Here is a 21,696-nt window from a genome sequence, read left to right on the forward strand (position 1 = left end):
CCTTGAGGGTTTTTTTTTCACAAAGAAAATTGTCCTGAGCTATTTTTAATTCTTCCTTCCAAGAACTACTATTGCAGCTCCAGGCAGGAATGAACTCCCAGATGATTTTATTTATTGTTTTTTTCCTTCAGCTGAGCTAAACACCAGGGATTGCAGTTGCTGCTTCTCCGCTCAGGTTCTCTCTTACCATCACTGAGTGAGGATTTGGTACCAGTGATGTATCTGTTTGACACCAGCCTGTGTTTGGTGGCAGATGAGGAGGGAGATGCAGGCCCTGCTCGCTTCACCAGCATCAGTCGTGACCAAAAGACTGGAGGGAGCGTCTCAGCAAGGAGCTGTTTCTGGAAAAGGCTATTTTTTTCTCAGCAGGGAGGGCCTGCAGCCCATCCTGAGGGGCTGGGACAGGGTCACACAGACCTTGGCTCCTCTCCCCTGGTCACGCTGAGCATTAGCTAAGCCCTGACCGCTGTGGTATGGTGGTGGCAGCTGCCTCGGACGCAGATCCAGGGGAGTGATCTCCCTCAGTTTTCCCTGGAGAGGAGAGCTCTTCGCTCTCCCCAGCCACTCTAACAGCCTGAAATCCAGACAGGGGCACCATCAGCAGCTCCTAAAACCTTTGAGGTCCAAGTAGGCAGCAATTCCCTGCTGATCTGGAGCCAAGCAGGAGGATAATGGCTGTGGGAAGGGCAGAAGGATGGACGTGCCCCTTGGCAGGCAGGAGCTGCTCCCTGTACCCATCCAGGGGGCAGGAGCCCGGGGGGATGCCAGGGGAACCCTGGGGTGCTGTGGGGTGCAGGAGACTTGGCTCGCTCTGCCATCAACGCCGGGCTGAAGCCCCCCACCCTCCCCACTATTATTAGCCCTTCCCTCGAGGATCAGTTTTCAGGCAGAGATCAGTGGGAGAGGACAGTGTTGTGGGGGCAGCGATTATTATTAATTCTCCAGCATTTATTCCACGTGGCTCATTGTCTCTGTGGTGTTAAATCCACGAGTGGTCCCTCTCCTGCCCTTTCCAGGGGGGTGGGAGGGTGCATGCCCTGGGCGCTCCGTGCCAGAGCAGAGGATGTGCCGCGGAGTCCCTGCAGTTTCCTGTTTCCCTCGCTCTCCACGGTCAGCTCTTCTAACTCTTTTCCTGTTTTTCCTTCATTTTGCAGCCCAAATAAAAGACTCTCCAGCAAGAAGGTGGCAAGGTAAGCCCGTGCTCCTGTTCCTGCTTGCTTGATCCGTGCGAGCTGCTGGCTCCACGGAAAGAGGACTCAAATAAGCTCGAAGTGCCTTGTTTCTGGATTTATTCCATAACCCTGGGGAAAAGGGGGGTTAATTCTGATAGAGTTTTTCTGAAATAGGTTTTCTCACCCATGCACGCAGCTGGAGGCTGCTGGTTTCTTCCAGGACAAAATTGAGGTGCTTTTCCTCCCTCTCTGACCTTCAGTGCTGTGCCAGGGGCGTGGGGAGCAGAGTCTCTAGAAGGATATGTTGCCATGGGCTGTCCCCTCCCCAGTGTCACCACGGTGGGTGTCTAGAGGAGAGGGATTTCTCCAGCACCCCAAAAAAAATCCAGACACTTTAGACAGGTCTTGGTCCTGTTTTACTTCACGTAGCACTTGACTTTGTGGGACCAGCTCTTTCCCCTCCTTCAGTCTGGGGCATCCTGGGGGGCTGCAAGTAGCCCTGGTTTAATGGTTTAACCCTGGTTTAAACCCAGGTTTAATGCTGTGTTGCTTCTGCCCTGCACGACCGCCTTGTCCTGGTCACGTTTTCCTTGTGGTAATTTTGATCCCAGAGTGCACAGGGATATATGATACATTCAGGCAGCTTGCTCTGAGTCTCTGGGGCAGAGGATCCATCCAAACCCTCTTGGTGGCACCTGGTGCTTTCCTTTCCCAAACTCCCCACCCCTCCAGGGTTTTTTTTAAGGATAAACTGGGTCATACCTCTGCCATCCTGCTCTGCTCTGCCTGGGGGAGAGATGTCCCTCTGCACTTGGTGGCTTTCTCTTTGCTTGTTTCCAGGCAGCACAGGGACACTGTGGAGGAACAGGCAGCTCAGTTTGGGAATATTCATGCCCTGTGCCCTGGCACTCAGCTCCCTGTGCTGATCCTACGCCTCTTCCTCCCCCTGTGCTCTCACACCTTTCCCTTCTCCGTTTTTCCTATGGTCAGCAATCTCCTCTGGCATGATTTCCCCTCCTGGAAAGGAAGCAGCTCCTTGATATTACATTTCCTACTTCCAGTCATCTTACTTTCTAGAGCTTTGTTGAAAATCACTGGCAGGAAAGAGGGTTGAAGGGAGCAGCCTGCCCCCAGGTTTCCTGTTTTAGGACTAGTTTTCATCCTGTGGCAGAGATAAATTAGGGAGGATTTGAGTTAAAGTTTTGGGAATGGAGATTCCCTGTCTTTTGGGGAGGTTGAGCCCTCCTGGCCCTTTGCAAGATGCCATTCTGAGGCTGGGACATGTGGGCTTGGGTAAATACTGGTTAATTCAAGAGCAGTTGGGTTTAGTTTGTGATAAGGTGGGAGATAACAGGGCACTTGCTGAGCCAGATCCTTAAGCACAGCTCAAAGCAAACCCTTTGTTGTAGATACTGTAATTACTGCATAATCCCAAAACATTTGCTTTTGGAAGATCGATTTTCTTTTCCTCCTTTTTGTTATCTGGGCTCTGCTCGTGCTGCTCAAAGCCCTGTTGTGCTTGGCATGATTTAAATGACAAATGTGCCCGGGACTTTAAAACTAAATATATCCTGAGGGTGAGGGTGCAAAACGAGGCCAGGCCTTGGCTGTGGTCTCTTGGTAAATGCCAGTTATGCTTGAGAGTGTTGGCCTGAGCGGATTGTGCAGGGGGATGAGTTTGAGAGCTGATGTTACAAATTCCCGGGGAAGACAGAGGTTCGGAGGAGACCTTCGTGGTTTTCTCATCCGTCTCCTGCTGAAAGCAGTGGGAGGGCAGAGTGTTTTCCTCTTGGTGGCACCTGCCTGGGGTTCCAGAGCTGGAGTACCTCACCCTCCCCACGGCAGTCGCTCTTCCCTGTGCCGGGAGGTGCCGGAGCCGATCCACGGCGATGCCACGAGGGTGGGGCCCGATCCAGCCCCTCCCCGGGGTGTCCTTTAGCTCCTCACCAAGCTGGGGACGCTGGTGTCGCAAGGCCTTGCTAATGATTAGCTCAGCCTGGGCCGTCCCAGGTGGGCTGGGGTGTTTTGCAACAGCTTTGGGGGGTTCTGCCCCCCCTCCCTCCCCTTCCACCTCTGCCCTCCCCTTCTCCTGCCCCTTATCAGTGTCAGAGCCAGTACTCTGGCCTTTGCTGGCTAATCCACGGCCTTGGGATGTTCACAGAGAAAGAAAGTGGGAAGAGGGAGCTCTTATCTCTTGCCATTCCAAAGAGCAAGAGCAATGATCCCGGTATGAAGTCCCAGGAGCCGCGTCCACGTCCGCGGTCCTGTTATCCCCTGTTATCCCTGTTATCCGGGCGCTCCGAGGTGCTGGACTTCTTGGGAGAGCAGGGTGGTGAGGGGGACAGCTGTCCTGCCAGGGGCCTGCCCAGGCCCTCCTCTGCTGGGAATCCAGTAGCCCAAGGAGCGGCGCTGCCGAATCCCTGGGGAGAGGGCGGCGGTGGCTGCGGAGGGGCAGGAGGTGGCTGTCCCCCCATGTCCCCATGGCCGTGATGTTGGCGCTGATGCCGGTGCTGCTCTGGGTGGGGGTGGTTTGTCTCTGTTTCAGGCAGCTGCACCAGACGAGCTCGCTGGCCGTGGGGGTGATGGAGGAGCCCTACCAGGATAACCTGGAGTGCACGGACGAGGACATCACGGACAAGGTGAGAGCCTTCCTTTCCTTGCCATCCTCTGCCTCTCATAAAATCCATCTGATTTTATGGTGGTCCTGCTGGGTTTTTCTGAGATGTTGAGAGAAGAGGATTGTAGGGCAAGATGGGAGCAGGGCAGGAGCACAGGGGAGCTGTCAGTGCTGTCCTGGCGGATTCAGTGCCTTGCAGCGCTCCCAGATCCACAGGCAGGATGGGGCTGATGCTCCTGTGGGGAGGGGGGTGCAGATGGGATGTAGAAACCATGGAGGGGATGAGGATGAGAGCACTCCAGGGGCTGCAGAGCTCCTGTGCTGGGTCAGGAGGTGACACTGGAGCCTTCTCCAGGGGAGGTGGCTGTCCCAGCGTGTCAGGGGGAGGGAGGGCTGTTTGCAGGCTGCATTTTCACTTCTCCTTCACGTGACAAGATGTTCTCAAATTCTGCTTTTCTGGAGTCAATTCGCCTGATGCGAAACAAGAACTTCCTTCCCTTGGCACACGCTGCTTGTGCCATCAGGAAAAGCTGATTTTGTGCTGGGCCTGTTAGGTTTTACTGGGGTGTTACAAGAAAAGAGTTACAGGATAAGATGGAAGCACAGGAAAGCACCTCTACCTGAAAATAGGGGAAAAAAGCTATGGGAAAGAAGGAGAATTAAAAGATAGGTTACTTGGGGCTTGTGTAAATGCCTGCTGCAGTCAACTGCTTGGAAATGGCTTTTTAATCCTGGAATATGAATAGATTGCTGCGTGTGAAAGAGAAATACATGTATGTGTGTGGCTGGACTTGGAAATAATTACAATGCAGGGAAGGCCTTAAAAAAATAATTAAAAATCAAACATTTTTCCAAACCTTAAAACTGAAAAAAATACTCATCTTCCCTAAGGCAGTTACCTTGGGAAACCATGGATGTAGTGCTGGGAAAGGCCTTGGTCTCTGCATGGTTTTTTTAATATTCACATGTCTCTTGCCCTTCTCTGAGAGCGGTGGTTTGGGATTTGCAGACGTGTTCCTGGTTGCCTCTCCTCCATGATTGTTTTGTATGGGTATAACTGGGATTTGAGTGAATACAATGCAAATACAGCTGGAATAAAGCCTGTATAGGTATAGTGAGAAAACCCCTCACCTATGAATCCTTACCCACCATCTGGCATGGACCCCTCCTTTGTGACTTTATCTGTAAATCCAGGGGTTCAGTCCTGTTCCAGGCAGTGGAGTATGGATGCAGCAGAGCTCTGGGGATCCCTCTGGACTCCACTTAGGATGTCATCAGGAAAGGGTTGAAGAAAGGAGAGAATGAAGTGTTTGGCCCTGTGCTGGTGCATGGGAGACATCAGAACGTGGGTGGGAAAGGACGGTTTTTAAGGATGCTTTAAATCGAGGCCCGGCTGCCCCATTCCTGTGTCAGCCCTCCGTTTTTGAGGATGTTGTGGGAGCTGCTCTGGGTTTGGGGGCTGGGTGGCTGATCCTCCCCGTCCCTCCCCACAGGTGGTGTTCCTGGAGAAGCGGGTGACGGAGCTGGAGAAGGACACGGCTGCTAACGGGGAGCAGCACAGCCGCCTCCGGCAGGAGAACCTGCAGCTGGTGCACAGGTGAGAGCCTGGCAGAGCATCCCCTGCAGAGCCCCTTCCCATCCATGGCCTGCTGCATCCCATCCTGAACCCAGAGCACAGCCCTGACCAGCTGACTCCGTCCCAGCAGGACACAGTGCTTTTTGGATTTTATATACATACATTTTATGTGCTTCCCCAGCCCATATGTGTGTCTGGAGCTCCAGGACTTGGCTTTTAGATTTTTTTTTTATACATGGCTTTTAATGACCTGAAGCTGTGTCAGGGCAGGCTCAGGGTGGATCTCAGGGAAAGGTTCTTCCCCCAGAGGGTGGTTGGCACTGAACAGGCTCCCCAGGGCAGTGGGTACAGCCCCAAGGCTGCCAGAGCTCCAGGAGGGTTTGGACAACGCTCTGAGGGACAGGGTGGGATTGTTGGGGTGTCTGTGCAGGGCCTGGAGTTGGATTTGATGATCCTTACAGGTCCCTTTCCATCTCAGGATACTCTATTTTTAGGTTTATTTTTTTCATTCTATGTTTATTTGTTCATGTATACATTAATATATAAAATATGCTTTCCTGCCCCACGTGTCCCTCCCAAAAGGTCCCTGGAGCTCCAGGGCTTGGCTTTTTTATACACAGGACACCCCAGAAAACCCCAGCGAAGTCATGCTGCTTGCAGGGCTTCCCATTCCAGGAGGACACACATTTCATCCTTGCTTTCTGCAGACTCTTTCTGCCAGATCCTGGCAGGACTGCAGCCCTTTGGATCCCACATGATCTGTCTGTACTAATCTGCCAGGCCCCTCTCTCCCAGGGTGTATTTACCCTGGGCAGATAAACCTGGCAGGAGTTTATCTATAGGGCTCTAAGGCTGTTAAGTAACAGTCGTGTCAGAGATCTGAGCGATCCAAACAAAGGTTTTCCTAAGCCCTGATAAACTTAGAAGTGAGGGAAATGTTTTCACTTGAGCAGCTTGGCCCAAAAGTGTCATTTTTCTTTGAGTGGAGTAAAGTCCTGACTGTGCTCCCTGGTGGGGAGGAGTTGGTTCATCTGGGAAAAGCCTTTGCATAAATTCCAGCTCTTTGCCTCATCCCTGCAAGTGTTCAAGGCCAGGTTGGATGGGGCTCTGAGCAGCCTGGCAGGGAGAGCTGGGGGGGTTCACCTGGAGAAGAGAAGGATCCAGGGAGACCTGAGAGCCCCTGCCAGGGCCTAAAGGGGCTCCAGGAGAGCTGGAGAGGGACTGGGGACAAGGGATGGAGGGACAGGACACAGGGAATGGCTTCCCACTGCCAGAGGGCAGGGTTAGATGGGATATTGGGAAAAAATTCCTATCTGTGAGGGTGGGGAGGCCCTGACACAGGTTGCCCAGAGAAGCTGTGGCTGCCCCTGGATCCCTGGAAGTGTCCAGGGCCAGGTTGGACGGGGCTTGGAGCACCCTGGGCTGGTGGAAGGTGTCCCTGCCCATGGCAGGGGGTGGAAATGGATGAGCTTTAATGTCCCTTCCAACCCAAACCATTCTGGGGTTCTGTGTCATTGCAGTTCTGGTGGCACACAGGGAATGGTGACCTGCAGAACCTGTACCTTTTGTTGGAGACATGAAAGAGTGACAAAAGGAGGGTTGGGACTGTTGTCATCTTTGACCTGGGCAATGAGTTCACTTTATGCTAGAAACAGCTGAAGGAGGATTTCTCTGCCATGGCCACTACAGGTGGAACCACAACCCTGGGTCTTATTTGTGGATTAGATGATCCCAAAGATCTCCTCCAACTTCAATGATTCCATGAGATTCTGGTTAAATATCTTGCTCAGGGTGACCCACAGGCTGTGGGTTACACAATGATTACTGTGCTTCCACCCTCACTTCCCCTTTTAAAGGATTGTGATGCAGCCTGGGCACCTAACTAGTCAGGGACAACCAGCAGGTACCACCTGGCTTGTTTTAGTTTCTTTGCCTGTTTTGGGCAGCATTTGGGCCGTTGGGGGTTTTCTGGATTGTCCCACTGCATCTGCTGGGAGGGAATGAAGCTGTTTGAGGTGGTGATCAGTGTCTTTTCCCTGAAATCTTGCTTTATTTCAAAATCTCCTCAGCTCATCTGTGGGGTGGGAAAGGGCTGGGAAAAGAGCCTGGTCCCTCCCTTGGGATGGCCCTGGGCCAAAGGAATGCTTAATCCTCTTTTTCTCCTTTCTGCAGAGCAAATGCTCTTGAGGAACAGCTGAAGGAGCAGGAGCTGAGGGCTGACCAGACCCTCCTGGAGGAGATCAAGAAGCAGAGGGAGCTGCTCAGCAAAATGGAGAGGGAGAAGAGCATCGAGATCGAGAACCTGCAGGCCAGGTGGGGCTGGGTGGGGGCAGGTGCCCTGGACCCCCGTGTGCACACTGGAGTCAGTGTACAGGCCTTTGGGGGGGCAAAGTCAGGTGGACAGTGAGTTTTAAGTTGGTTCAAGGTGTAACTGAAGTCATTGCAAACCCTGAATTTTGTCTATTTTTACCTTTGTTCCAAAATCAGTCTCCTCCATGGACCTGATTTGGATTCTTTATTTGAATTTCCCTGCTGTGGTTTAAATTTAGCTCTTGTCCTCTATCCATGTGCCTGCCCATAGTATGTGTGAGGAGGGGGGTTGTTGGTGCTTGTTGCCATAAATGACTCCTGGAGGTACCTTTGATGCCCAGATATTTTCCACCTTGATGGAAACAGGGAAATAGCTGGGAAGGAATTGTCCCAATGGGCAGAGTGTCCCAGCCAGGGTGCTTCGTGCTGCCTGTTGGATTCCAAAGCAAACAGTGGTGGGAGGGAGGTTTCAGTTATTTAACAGATTTTTTTTCAGCTTTTCCAGAATGTTTTGCTGTTCAGCCCCTGCAGTCAATGAGAGATGAGGACAGTGGAGTTTTTTAACCAGTTACCATTACATGGGTGTTCCTTTTCCTGGGACTGTGAACCCAAAGCCCTCTCTCAATCCCTGCTCTGATATCTCTGGTGCTGAGGTTGGTCCAGGCACTGATAAAGCCCTTGGAACAAGGAATAGCATTGGACCTGATAGAGAAGGGCATGACATTGGCCAACAGGCTTGTCAGGATCATGTGGGTGTCCCTCTCTTTCCCCTTAGAGCAGAAATAGTGGGATTCTCGGGGTTTGCTTTGAACAGATCCTGGTTTAGTATTCCTGGTGGTGTTTTATCTAAGTCCCCCACCCGTGGGATGCTGGGTGGGTGTCTCACAGCTGGTTCCCCTGGCAGGCTGCAGCAGCTGGATGATGAGAACAGTGAGCTGAGGTCCTGCGTGCCCTGCCTGAGAGCCAACATCGAGAGACTGGAGGAGGTGAGGCCCAGGGGGTGCCCAGGACGGGCCGGGGGTATGGGTTTGGGATGAAATTCTCATTTCCATGACCGTGAGACCCACCTGATGCAACAACAAACCAGCTGCTTCCAGTCCCTGCAGGCCCCACTCTGGACCAGCACTATCCCAGCCCACTCTCTGTGCAGGCTCCCACTGTTCAGCTTGGAAACTGGGAACAAACCCCCTCATTAATCTCTCTGTGTCAGTGGCTGCTCGTGAGGGGACACATGCCCTCTTGTGGAAGCTTGTCCCCATCCCTGTCCCCACTCCTGTGGCTTCAGCCCACTGCAGGGGAGGAGGAGGAGCAGATGCTTCGTCTCCATGTCCTGCGCTTTGCGAGTTGAGATCTGTGATATCTCCCAGACCTTCCTCCCTCCCACCCTGCTCAGGATCCAAGGCCATGCAGATGCTGGTGGGATTGGGGGTGGGAGGCTTCCTGAGGCATCACAGGCCAGGGATGGACGAGATCCTCATTTTTGGAGGATAACGTGGGTTGTGGATGTGACGTCTGTACAGAGACTGCATTTTGTTTCTGCCAAGCTTGTGGCAGAATTAAGGTTAAAACCGAAGTGAAATCAAACCTCCCTGCCCAGCTGAAGGGTCTGGAGCATTTTATCATGTTTGATCCCAGGGGAGAGCCCTGCAGCTCCATCCCTCCTGACCTGGCCACCATGAAATGGTCTTCATCTACCAGGACCTTGTGAGCACAGAGGGGGGGCAGGAAAACCCCTCTGGCTCTGAGGACAAATTCCCTGCCTTGCTTTGTTTCAGCCATGGAAAGTTGGTTTTGATCCATAATCTCCCTGCAGAGCTGCTCTTCTCCCCACAGTTAATGGGATTAAGGAGAAGCAAAAGGTGCAATCACTGCCCCTTTCTGCCAGGGAAAAGCCCAGCTGATGAGCAGCTGCTTGTCCAGTGCCCCAGATCAGGATTTTGTTGTCAGTGTTCCTTTTCCTGCTGATGTGGTGCCTTTGGTGCTCTGCTCCATGGACCAGGACACCCCAGACCCAGCTGCTGGAGCTGCTCCTCACCCCTTCATGCCATGGGCCATCTATCACCAGCACTGGGCAGGCTCTTGGGGGTATTTTTGGATTTCTGAAAGCCAAAACCTTTCCCATGAGGCTGGAAACAGTGAGCCCAGGGAGGGGGCAGTGAGCTGGTCACAGGCAGAAGGTGTTGCTGTATAGGGCTGTTGGCATCTTTACCTGCATCCCAAACCTTCAGCCAAGGCTTTGAGAATAAGAAGGAGGCAGAGCTGGGCTGTGTGTTTTACATCCTGGCTTGGACTGGTCCTATTCCTTCTTGGATCAGCCCCCAGTTAAAACCTTTCATATCTGAAACTGAGAACGAGCATCCCTAGGGAGGCAAAGATCCCGACTCTGTGGCTTTTCTGGAATTCACACTGAAGGAGCCTTATGATTTAATGTCTCCCCTTGGCCTGGAGTCCCTGTGCTGGCCCCAGTCCCTCCCAGCCTGTCCCACGCCAGCATCGCTCTTCCCAGAAAATGGCACAAGTGTGGATGTTCGTGCGGGTTTGTTCTGGACTCATCTCATGCTGCCTCTCTCAGTGCTATTTTGGTGTGTGGCTGCCGAAGCTCTCGGGCTCTGGGGCCCTCAGCAGATGAAATCCCAGCAGGCAGAGCATCCTTGTGCCTCAGGAGAGGATCCTTCCCCGCGGAGCTCAGCGTGCGCCGTGTTCCTGAGCGAGTGGGAAGAGCCCTGGCGGAGCCAAACCCCGTCACTGGTGCTGTTGGTGTCATTGCAGGAGAAGCAGAAGCTGCTGGATGAGATTGAAGACCTCACTGTGCAGCTCACTGAGGAGCAGGAGAAAAAGAGGAAGATGGGGGACAAGCTGAGTCAGGAGAGGCACCAGTTCCAGAAGGAGAAGGAGTCGACTCAGGAGGTGAGCAGAGTGTGTGCCTGCCACTGCCCTGCCCTGCTGGTCACCAAAATTAGGGAAAGTTGGCCTTGGCAGCCTCTCCAGAACAGGTCTAATGGGAGCACTTGGTGCTGCCTGGGCAAGAGGAAGGTCATTCAGCAGCTGAACTGCATCACATTGGGTCACTTTTACCTGTGTCAAAATTCATCCAAATTTTAGCACCATATCTGCAAGGGGGGCTGTGCCACCACGGCCCCTTCCTTCTCTGCCGGGAAGGAGTGGTGGCACAAGGATGGTGACAATGGCAGCTGGAGCCAGCAGGCAGGAGGAGAGGGGTGTGGGGCTGCTGGGGTGAGAGCTGCCAACTCCTGAGTGCCTGGGAGCAGGATCACAGCCCCCCAGTCCTTCCATCACCTGTACTGTGGTAGTGCTGGTAATTCCAGCTGGAGGCTCAAGCAGGGTTTGGTGGCAGGAAAGGAGCTTTGGGCCTCAAAGTGGAAATTACTGTCACTGTGGTGACACTGAGAGCACTGTGGTGAGCTGGGGCAGGAGGGAGGTGTCTGAGGAGATGCCCACATTGCTGGGAGGTCTGTGCTGCTGCAGACCCCAAACCAGCATCTCTGGGCCTCCAGCAAGGTCATTCCAGGGCTGTGCCCATGTATTTAAGTAGCTCCCCATCTCCTCCTTGCTGGAGGCGTCAGGGAAGAAGGGGCCACCGTGTGTCCCCCAGAAAGGGATTTAATCATAGAAACATGGAATGGTTTGAGTTGGAAGGGACCTTAAAGCTCAGCCCTGCCATGGGCAGGGACACCTTCCACTAGCCTGGGTTGTTCCAAGTCCTGTCCAACCTGGCCTTGGACACTTCCAGGGATGGGGCAGCCACAGATGGGGCTGCTCCCAGCCAGGGACAGCCCATCTGTCACACCAACCATGACCAGAGGGTGCTGCCGGGTTTTCAGGGGCTGTGGCACTCACTTGTCCCCTTCCCTTGCTCTGCAGCTGATTGAGGACCTGAGGAAGCAGCTGGAGCACCTGCAGCTCTTCAAGCTGGAGGCGGAGCAGCGGCGGGGCCGGAGCAGCAGCTTGGGCCTGCAGGAGTACAACAGCAGGACACGGGAGACGGAGCTGGAGCAGGAGATCAAGCAGCTCAAGCAGGTGGGGAAGGCTGGGCAGGGAGGGAAGTGATTGCCTGGCACCAAGGAGGGGTCAGCAGGGTCTGGGGGCTCCCTCGGGTGGAGTGGATCCAAGAGCCCACTGCTTTCTTACTCTTCTCTCCTGGGAGAGGGCGGTTGGCTCCTTCTTTTGAGGACAGCATGTGCACTAAAGAGCCCTTCTCTGCGCTGTGCCCCCTGGATCTTCCCATCCCATGATTCCAGAGGCTCTCCAGGCTCTGCTTGAGGTAGAGCCTGTGCTGTCCACAGTGCTGTGTGAGCTGTGTTAGGATGGAGACTCCTGCCTTCCCAGGCCAGATGAGCTCTGAGGGCAGCAGGTGCTTCAACATCTGGTTTGTCTCTGTGAACAGGATAACAGGAACCTGAAGGAGCAGAACGATGAACTGAACGGGCAGATCATTAACTTGAGCATCCAGGGAGCCAAGAACCTCTTCTCAGCCTCCTTCTCGGAATCCCTGGCAGCAGAGATCAGCTCTGTCTCCAGAGATGAGGTACGTGCCATGACCTCCCACTGCACCTTCTCAGGCTGGCTGGGGCATTCCCTGTGCCCTCAGCCTGGGGGGAGCTGATGTGCCCTGTGTGTGGTGTAACTCACTCCCAAAACTCACCTGAAAGATGGCAGGAGCAAAGAAATCCCCACACAACTCTTGGCAGAACTTGCAGGACTTAACCTGCCTCCCAGCCCTCCTTCCTGGGAACAGGGAACCTGCTCCCTGCCAATTTGCTGATCCTGCCAGCTCTGCATTGCCTGCCCTGTGACAGCCTTCCCCTTCCCAGGACAGACCAGCCACCACAGGGTCTGTCTGTCTGTCTGGAGCTGTCTTAAATCCATCAGGAGCCAGGACATCCACCCTGGAGATCCCAACTTCTCTGGGCTTGTCCTCCCTGTACTCCAGACACTGATGGCCCTGCTTGCATAAGCCTTGGAATTAAATATTTGAGACTCCAAGAAGTGAGGAAACACACCGGGATATTTGGGGGTCCAATGGAGTTGGGATGCTCTCTGCTGTGTTCAGGCTGAGAGTTTGAGGAAGGACAGGAGTGAGCAGAACCAGTTTTCCCTATCCCTTTAATGGTCAGGAACATCCCAGGCCAGAGTGACAAAGAGGGAAACATCCATGGGTGCACAGAGCCACGGGCAGCCCTGGGCAGTGCCAGGCAGTGACCTCTCCCTCCCTTTCTGCCTCCTTTGCAGCTCATGGAAGCAATCCAAAAGCAAGAGGAGATCAACTTCCGCCTGCAGGATTACATCGACAGGATCATCGTGGCCATCATGGAGACAAACCCCTCCATCCTGGAAGTCAAGTAAGGGCGGCTCCAGCTGCGCTCTCGTCGTGTGGGTTTGGTGCTCTGAGAGGATGAAGAGGGACTCCAAACATCTTTGCTCTTGATGAAGGCACAAGGAAGCAACAGGTTCGGGGGGTGAATGAGCCACGGACCAGGGAAAAGGCAAACCAGCAGCCAGGCTTTGTTGTCTGACTCCATTATTTTGAAGCCCTTCTGGTTTCTGGAGGGCTGAAAGGGAACCTGGAGAAGGAACACAGGCAACGGACACCTGGAGGAGGAAGCACCTGTGACGCTGGGAACTGTCCTGCCAGGCGTCGGACCCTCTGGCACGTGGGGCACGGGCAGGAGCAGGAGCTTGCCACGTGCAGGGTGTGAGGAGAGGGGTTCTCTGAACCGTGGGGTATCGGGATGGAGACGGAAGCGGCAGCGCTGACTTTCCCTTGCTGCCCTGTCGTGCTGTGCCAAAGTGTCCCTGACACACTCACTCGCTCACTCACTGGGGCAGAGCTGGGAACGAGGGAAGCGCGTCCCAGGCTCGCAGAGGGTTGGGGTTTGGGTTTGTTCTGCTTTATTTTTAATTAACTTAATGCAAATGTCCTCGTGTGGCTGGCGCAGCCCATCCTTGCCCCGCTGCTCCTGCCGGGCCGGGGTGCGTGCGGAGCCCTCGCTGCCGGCAGGAGCAGCCCTGGGAGCGGCCGCTCTGGGGACAGGGCGTGAGTGCACTTTGTCACCTGCCTCCTTATTTATTTTTGCTGTCCGTGGCTCAGTCCCGTCGGGAGGCCTTGGACTCCCGGCTCCAATCCCTGCTCCCCAGTCCCGGCCCTTCTGCCGTGGGGTCCGTGGGTGCCCGTGGAGCCGGGGTGGCTCCGGGGGGAGCAGCCACTCGTCCCCAGCTGGGGACAGACACACAGGTGCTGTCTGTCAATGCCACAGGCACCTGGGGAAGACTGCAGCTGGAGGCTGGACCTGGCCACCTCTCCTTGTCCTTGTGGGGGCACGCAGCACTTGGGGATCTGCAGGAGAGGCCTGAGCTCCCCACATGGCTTCCCGGAGTCCCTGGCCTGGGGTCAGTGGCTGTGCCATTCCCACCCGGAGCAGGGCTCTGCTCTTGATAGCTGCAGTCCTGGAGGGGGAGCCCGCTCCAGCCACCTTTCCCCGGGCCGGGGCAGGGGACAGAACAGCCGCGCTCATTCCTCATCCCTGGCATCAGCCTGGGCTGGAATCTCAGTGCCACCGGGGAGAGGAGGCAGAGAACACCACAGCAGCTCCCTGGGAAACAAAAGCCATGTTTACATCAGACAGCTCTGGGCTTGCTGGCACAAGCAGCCGTGGTGCGGCGTGACCCCGGAGCAGCCACTGACCCACCCTGCTCCTCTCCGGCTCCTGGGAGGAGACAACCAGCGGAATCCCAGGGATCCGGCTTCATCCAGCGGTTCTTTTTCCTGCTTGTCAGGTTTTAGGAATGCCAGAGTGGCCTGGAAGCAGAAGCCACAGCGATCCCGCGGGGTGGGAGGATGGTTCCTGCTCCTCGCCAAACCCCTTCCAGCATCTCCCGGCTGGCAGAGCCCTCTGGGGGTGACCCTGCCGCGGGGACGTGGCCGCTGCCACAGCCTTATCCCGGAGGAACCGGCGAGCCACGACCACGGCGCCTCTGGGTGCTCATCCCCCACGGCCTCCTGCAAGGTGCAGTGGGGTCGGGGTGAGCCCCGAACGCTGGGGCAGCTCCTGCACCCCAAAACTCCCGGGCACCCCCTCCCTCCCTCCCTCCCTCCCTCCCTCCCTGCCCCGAGTCCGCGGGAAGAAGCCACGTAATGTACATTTCCAGAGAAGCTTTGGGTGTAAATCAGTGTACACTTGGAGAGGGAAAATTTTTCTATCTTGTAGAGTAGGTATTTTTATAGAATGAAGGTTGATCCATTTTTTTAATACTTTAAAAGAGGAGAGAAATGTATCTGTGTATACACAAAAGCATATATATATATATATATGTATAAATATATAAATATCGGAGATCTGCCTTTCTTGACTTGGGATCCCGGATCCCCAGGTCTCAAACAATCGTGATTTTTTTTTCCTGTCGCTCTCACAGAGGTACTGTAACTGTAAATAAGCACCAGGAAAAAGTTTTAAGCAAACAATAAGCACTGACTTGCACATTCACCATGCTTTAAAAGCCCTATGGAGAGAGAAAAAAGAAAAAAAAAACAAAACGAAACAAAAACTGTACATCCCAAAAACGTTCCTCTTTTCCCCACCAGTATGTGAAGGAAGTCCCCCTCAAAAAAGAGGCAAAAACAGTATTGTCTTAAATGATGTATCAATTCTTGTTGGATTAAAAGCTGTTACTATTCCTGCCCAGAGACCTTTTTTTTGCTCAGGGGTGGGGTGGATTGAAGCATCCTGAGTGTCCAAGTGCTGGATCCCCAGTGGGGGTGGATGGAGTGGAAATACTCCTGCACCAGAAGTGCCCTGCTTTTGGGAAGATGAGGATGGAGAACGATGCACCTGGCTGGAGTGCCCTGATTTGGGGAGGATGATGGGGAAGCTGGACCTGCCTGGAGTGCCTTGATTTTGGGAGGATGGTGGGGAAGCTGGACCTGCCTGGAGTGCCCTGGTTTTAGGAGGATGAGGATGGGGAAGGCTTGACTTGGCTGGTTCCGAAAGGGCCAAGGTCAGAGGGAGCCAAAATCTTCCCCCCAGCCCAGCCATGGATGGGATTGGGGGCGTTCTTCCTTCACCTTCCTAGAGGGTCCAGATGGGATGAGGGGCTTTTGGAGCTGATCCTGCTGCCCAGGGATTGGGCAGGCTGAGACAGGGACACACATGGGGCTGCTCCAGGCAGGAACCCAGAGCTTTCCCTTTTACCCCTCAGAGCACTCAACTGTTCTGAACTGCTCCAAAAATCCCTTAAACGCTCTCTCCCACCCTGTTAAGCTGCTCCACACCCCTTTAAGCCTTCCCCCACCCCCCCTCCCCGCCCCTGTAAGCCGCCCCAAAGGGCCTGAACGTGCAGAATTCCCTCTCAGCTCCCGCCGTGTCTCCGGATGGCTCCAGCCTGTTCCTCTGAACTCCTCCAAGCAACCCTGGAGCTGCTGCAAAGAGCTCCAAGGGCCTCTGTGCTGGGGACTGGCTCTGACACACCCTGAGTGCTCTGAAACCACCACCCCCCCCCCAAATTGTTTCAAACTGCTCCACGCTGCTCTGAGCAGCACCGAGGCTACAAAACATCCCTGAGTTGTCCTAAAATGCAGCTGCCATTAAACGTCCTGTAGCTGCCCTAAAACGTGCCCTGAGATGCTCTAAAATGCGCCTTGAGTTGCTCCAAAACATCCCAGAGCGGCTGTAAAACACCCCAGAGGTGCTTCCAAGTGTCCCTGAGCTACTCCCAAAATATCCCTGAGCTGCTCTAAAACATCCCTGAGCACCCCTGGAGCACTTCTGAGCGTCTCTAAAGAACCTCTGTGCCACTCTAAACTGCTCTACACCCTCCAAGGAGCTCTAGCGTGCACCAAAAATTTCCCTGAAAAACTCTAAAACATCCTTAAAAAAATTCCTCTGGAATCTCAACCTCCAGCAACTTGAAGCTGCTCTGAAAATTAAATAGCTCTGGTAGTATCTGTGCTCTGGAAGGACAGAGCTCTTGGGCAGCACTGAACCACTTGAAGTGCTCAAATAGCTCTCCTGCTCCTCAAACCAGTCCTGAAAGGCCCCAAACTGCCTCGAAGTAGCACTTGAAGTCCTCTAAACTCTTCTAAAACTCCTTGAAATAGCTCGAAAAGGATCACAGAAAAGGTCTCATGGCAGATTTGAAGCACTCCACGCCTCCTCTGTGGGGTTGTGAAACACCTTGAGTGCTCCAACACCCCCCAAACGGCCCCTGAAACCCCTCCAGGCCTTCTTCATGCCCCTCTCACCAGCATTAAAACTTTTCAGTAATATCTCTGAACTTCTCAGTTTGAAACCAGCCTAAAGCCCCTCTGAACAACACCAGAGGGGCACCAGCAACGCTGAAACAGCTCCAAAGCTGCTCGAAAACTCATCAAAAAATACTCAGAGCTGCTCCAAAGTGTTCCAGCTCTTCTTCACCTCCTCTGAAAAGGGCTTTGAACAGCTTGAAACCTCTCCAGCCTCTTCAAAACTGCTCCAGAAAAATCCTAAAGCCCTGAAGGTCTCTGCATCCTTCAGAACAGCTCCAGAGCTGCTCCCAGCCCAGCTCCTGCCACTCTCTGGCCCTTCCACCCAGCTCAGCACCCCAACACACCCCCAGTCCTGGGGGCAGTTCTGGGTCCCTCTCAACAAGAAGGACATTGAGGAGCTGGAGCGTGTGCAGGGAAGGGAACGGAGCTGGGAAGGGGCTGGAGCAGCAGGAGCAGCTGAGGGAGCTGGAGGGGCTCAGCCTGGAGAAAAGGAGGCTCAGGGGGGACCTTCTCACTCTCTGTAATTCCTTGACAGCAGGGTGGAGCCGGGGGGGTTTGGACTCTGCTCCCAGGGAACAAGGGACAGGAGGAGAGGAAACAGCCTCAAGTTGTGCCAGGGGAGATTTAAAGTGGACGTTGGGAAAATTTCTTCCCTGAAAGGGCTGTCAGGCCCTGGCACAGCTGCCCAGGGCAGAGGTGGAGTCCCCATCCCTGGAGGGATTTAAAAGCCGTGTGGATGTGGCACTTGGGGACATGGGTCAGTGGTGGCCTTGGCAGTGCTGGGGGGACGGTTGGATACGATGATCTCGGGGGACTTTTCCAACCTAAATCATCCTGTGATTCTGTGAGCACCTTCCAATGATCCCAAAGCCTGGACATGACCAAGGCCAGCACAGTCAGGTCCCACATTCCCTGTTTGTGTTCCAGATCTCTACAGCAGATCCAGCAGGACCCCATGGCCGTGTCCTGGCTGTGCCCCCTGCCCTGTCCAGTACAGCAATGTGCTCCATGTGCTCCTGCTGCCGCTGTTCCCTGGAGGGTGGTGAGGGCACAGCTCTGCTGCAGGACCCTGTTTGGAGAAGGGATTTCCAGCTCCTTCCTCTTCCACCTCTGCTGCCGATCCCATCCCGGGATGGGGCTGGGACAGGGTAGACCCTTGGCAGCCGGGCTGGGAGGGATGGTGCCCCCCACCCTGGGCTAAGGGGGGCAGCCCCAGGGCAGCCTCTCACCCCGAGGTGAGTCACCATGTGGGCAGGAGTGGGGTCCCCCAGCCAGTCCTCAGGATGCTCCAGGAGTTCCAGCAGGGGACACAACCCCTGGCAGGTACAGCATCACACCAGAGGGTGGTGACACTCCAGCAACCCCCTCCTACACACCCACCTGGGAGGCAGTGATAGGCAGCCCTGCTTGCTCCGACCCATCTTCCTCCTCTTGCTCCAGGACGGAAATTCCTGGGGGAGCAGAACTTGCGGAGCACAGCCTTCCTGAGATCCACAGCCTGCCTGGGACCTCCCTGCCCCAGCCTGCCCAGAACCTCCACCCCAGCCTGCCTGGAACTCCCCTAGCCTGGCCAACCCTCCCTTAAAGCCTCTGTGCCCGGGACCCCCCGCCTTCCCAGGGACCCCCAGCCTGGGGCTGCAGCATCCCAGTGCCCTGGGATGGGGTGGGGGCGGCGGGGCCGAGGGAGCTCCAGGAGCGGGGCCGGGCGAGGCGGGGGGGTCTCGGGCCGGGGCGGGGGCGCAGGCGGGACCTACCCCCTCCCTTTCTCTTCCCCTCCCCTCCCCTCCCCCGGCCGGTCCCCTCCTCCTTCCCCTCCCGCCGAGGGCAGCCGGCGCCGACCCGTCCCGTCCCGGGGCTCGGTGGGCTCCGCTCCGCTCCCCCGGCGCTGCCCCCACCCAATGCGGGTGTCCTGGGTGGGCGGCAGCCCCCGGCCCCCCCGGCCCCGCCATGGCCCGGCTCTCCGTTAAGGACCACCTGGACGGGATCCTCTCCGACTTCGAAGGTGCGGCCGGGGCTGTGAGAACCCGCGCGGGGGACCCCCCGCTCGGGGCTGGGTGTCGTGGGAGGAAGGCGGGACGCCCCCAAGGAGGGGAGGATGCTGCTGGGTGGGCTTCTTGGGGAGCTGTGGTGCTCCCCCCGCCTCCCGGAGGCTGGTTATGGGGAGGATGCTGCTGGCTGGGCTTTAGGGGGGCTGCAGTGCCCCCCAGGGGGTGAGCAGCGTGCGCTGGGTATCGGCCCGGGGGAGATGCTGCTGGGCTGAGGGCTGAGGGGAGCTGAGCATGGGGGTGGCTGTGTATCCCCCCGGGAGCTGGATATGGAGGGGGAGGGCAGTACCCACGGGGGGCTCCTCATCGTGGGGAAACGGGAGGTCCCCCCCAGACTGGGCATCGTGGGGGGGTTCCTCGCCCTCCTCGGGGGCTGAGTATCGGGGGGTGGTGCCGAGCTGGGCGTCTTGTGGGTGCTGAGCATCGTGGAGAGACGAGTTCCCCTGCGGACATCGCGGGGGGGCTGTTCTCCTCTCCCCCCCCAGCCCGGGGGCCGCGCGTGGTGGGTGCGTGGGTGCTCTCGGGGAGGGGGGGGGGGACCGCGGGGTGGGCAAGGGGGAGGCTACCAAGCGCTGCAGGGAGGGCGGGGGATGTGTGTATGGACCCCCCCGTGTTCACGTGGGGGCGGGTGCACGCTCCCCGGGTGTGCGCGCTCCCACCCGCGGGCCGGGGGCTGCGGGGGGGCCGGGCCGGGGGAGGGAGGCGAAACCCGACCCCGGGGCTGCTGCTGCCCTCGCCGGGGAGGAATGTGTGCACCTACCCCGAGCATCTTAACCCCACCGCTGCCGGCTGACACCCCCTCAATCCCTGCCAGCACTCCCAAATTCCCGTCATCTCCCCCAAACTCCCTGCCATCCCTAAAAGCCCCCTGTTAAACCCCTAAATCTCCTGCCACCTCCTTTTCACCTCTCAACATCCCCCAGAGCCCTCTGCCACCCCTCTTTCACTCCCTGCCACCCTGCACACCCTCTGCCACCCTTCAACCCCCCCCCCGCCACCTCCCACCCCCCCACCTTGCCCTGCATCCCCCCTACTCCTCCCCCTGTTCCCTGCCTATCAGGGACACCATCTGGGATGTGGTTGAGGATGGGTCAGGGGCCAGAGGCCTGTTTGGGGTGAAAGGAGGCATTTTGGGGTGCCCCAGGCAGTGCCAAAGCAGAGAGATGGATTGGGGAGGGGGTCGCCGGCCCCATGACCCCGTGGCCCCCGGCAGCCCGGCTGGTGGGGCCGGGCAGGATTGGCTGCAGAAATACCTGCCCTGGGGAGAGCTGTGATTAGCAGCGGCCACAGCCCGGCCTCTGACCCCTGCCCCACCCCGGGCACGGGGGGAGCTGGGGAGGGGATGGGGATGGGACCCCCGCAGCCCCACTGCCCCCCACATCATGGCCAAGCCGTGGGGCTGAGGAAAAGGAGGGCGAGGGCGGCCCGGTGCCAGCGGGTGCTGTGCCGGGGCAGGTTGGTGCATGTGCCAGTGCAGTGGGGATGATGCAGGGGTGCAGTGTGGGCCCCCCCAATCCTCCCTGCAGGGAGGCAGCCACCCGCCGCTTGGCAAAGGGGGTGAGAAAGGCTTGGGGGGATGGGGGGCTGGGCCCCCCGCGCTGCCCCCAGGGCCACGGAACCGGTTGCCGGCACCACAGTGTACTGCTTTGGCAGCGCTGAGGATGGCCGGGGGCGGGCAGCTGCACAGTGGGGTCTTCACGGAGGTCAGACTTTGGGAGAGAGGGTCCCCACCTCTGAGGCTTTGCACTGAGCCAGGCCCTGGGATACCCACACTGAGGTTGGGGCACCCGCGTGGGGGGCACGTTCACACCCCTGGGCCGTGCTGTGGGCTCGTGGCTGCTGTGAAGCCGCACGGGAGGCAGAGCTGTGCCGGTCCTGCTGCGAGAGGTGATAGCTCTGCCTGCCTGCCTGCCATCAGTAGGGTTAACGCCCTGTAAAGGGCAGGAATCCTTCCCATCCCGACTGTTGGATGGATGCAGGGGGAGAGGGTCGGGCGGGGATCTGGTTACTCGGCCGGATCCCTTACAGGGGGAATAAAGCGGGCAGTGTGTGTGAGGACAGCCGAAGGCACGGCCACCCGGGCGAGATAAACCTGGGAACAATGATAAAACCTGGGACAACGCAGCAGGGCTGGGAGGGAGCTGACACCGGGCGGGGTCCTGGGTGGGACCAGCTCACAAGCGAGGGGCACCTCCGGGTGCTGGGGGCAGAGATTGGCGGGTGCCATCAGGTGCCACTCTCATGCCACTCTCATGCCATCATCTCTCTCATTGCCCACAGCACTCAAGAAATCGTTTGAGGCAGATGATGGGGATGAGGCGCCCGGCTCCCCGCTGGTGTTCCCGCTGTCCTCAGGCGCTGGCGAGAACCATCGGCCACTGCAGCCCAGCCACCCACCCTGCTCGGGCACTGCCACTGGCCCCAGCCCAGCGCCCAGCCCCGTGCTGCGGACCCGGCTCAGTGCCAGCCTTGCCACTGGCCGAGCCAACGGCACTGCCGGCACCGGTATCGCCCGCACCGCCTCATTCCAGACCCGCCAGGCCTCTGCCGCGGGACCGGGAAGCGATGGCGAGAGCCTGCGCAGCTCGTCCTCCAGCCTGGAGAGCCCTGCACCCACCAGGCCCCTCCTGCCACCAGACACCCCCCCAGCCACCAGCCCTGGCCTGAAGAAGGTCCCATCCCATGGAAGCGTTTTCCCAGGGGAGCTGGATCACCCT

At 56.9% G+C, this 21,696-nt stretch overlaps 1 protein-coding gene across 3 annotated transcripts in view; it reads left to right on the plus strand.

Moving 5' to 3' along the window:
• LOC114069783 (rab11 family-interacting protein 3-like) overlaps positions 1 to 15,372 on the plus strand; it is a 31,653-nt gene extending 16,281 nt beyond the window's left edge. For all 3 annotated transcript variants that reach the window (XM_027906815.1, XM_027906814.1, XM_027906816.1), the window contains 9 exons: positions 1,155 to 1,190; positions 3,718 to 3,811; positions 5,283 to 5,386; positions 7,538 to 7,678; positions 8,580 to 8,661; positions 10,445 to 10,582; positions 11,558 to 11,713; positions 12,081 to 12,221; positions 12,926 to 15,372. In XM_027906815.1, coding sequence (XP_027762616.1) covers positions 1,155 to 1,190; positions 3,718 to 3,811; positions 5,283 to 5,386; positions 7,538 to 7,678; positions 8,580 to 8,661; positions 10,445 to 10,582; positions 11,558 to 11,713; positions 12,081 to 12,221; positions 12,926 to 13,039 — 1,006 coding nt within the window. In that variant the 3' untranslated portion in view covers positions 13,040 to 15,372. The remainder of the gene's footprint in view (positions 1 to 1,154; positions 1,191 to 3,717; positions 3,812 to 5,282; positions 5,387 to 7,537; positions 7,679 to 8,579; positions 8,662 to 10,444; positions 10,583 to 11,557; positions 11,714 to 12,080; positions 12,222 to 12,925) is intronic.
• The last annotated feature ends 6,324 nt before the right edge of the window (positions 15,373 to 21,696 follow it).

The sequence above is a fragment of the Empidonax traillii genome, unplaced genomic scaffold (genome assembly GCF_003031625.1).
Source record: "Empidonax traillii isolate 1590-97213 ecotype Southwest subspecies unplaced genomic scaffold, ASM303162v1 scaffold1361:size121931, whole genome shotgun sequence".
Taxonomy (NCBI): Eukaryota; Metazoa; Chordata; class Aves; order Passeriformes; family Tyrannidae; genus Empidonax; species Empidonax traillii.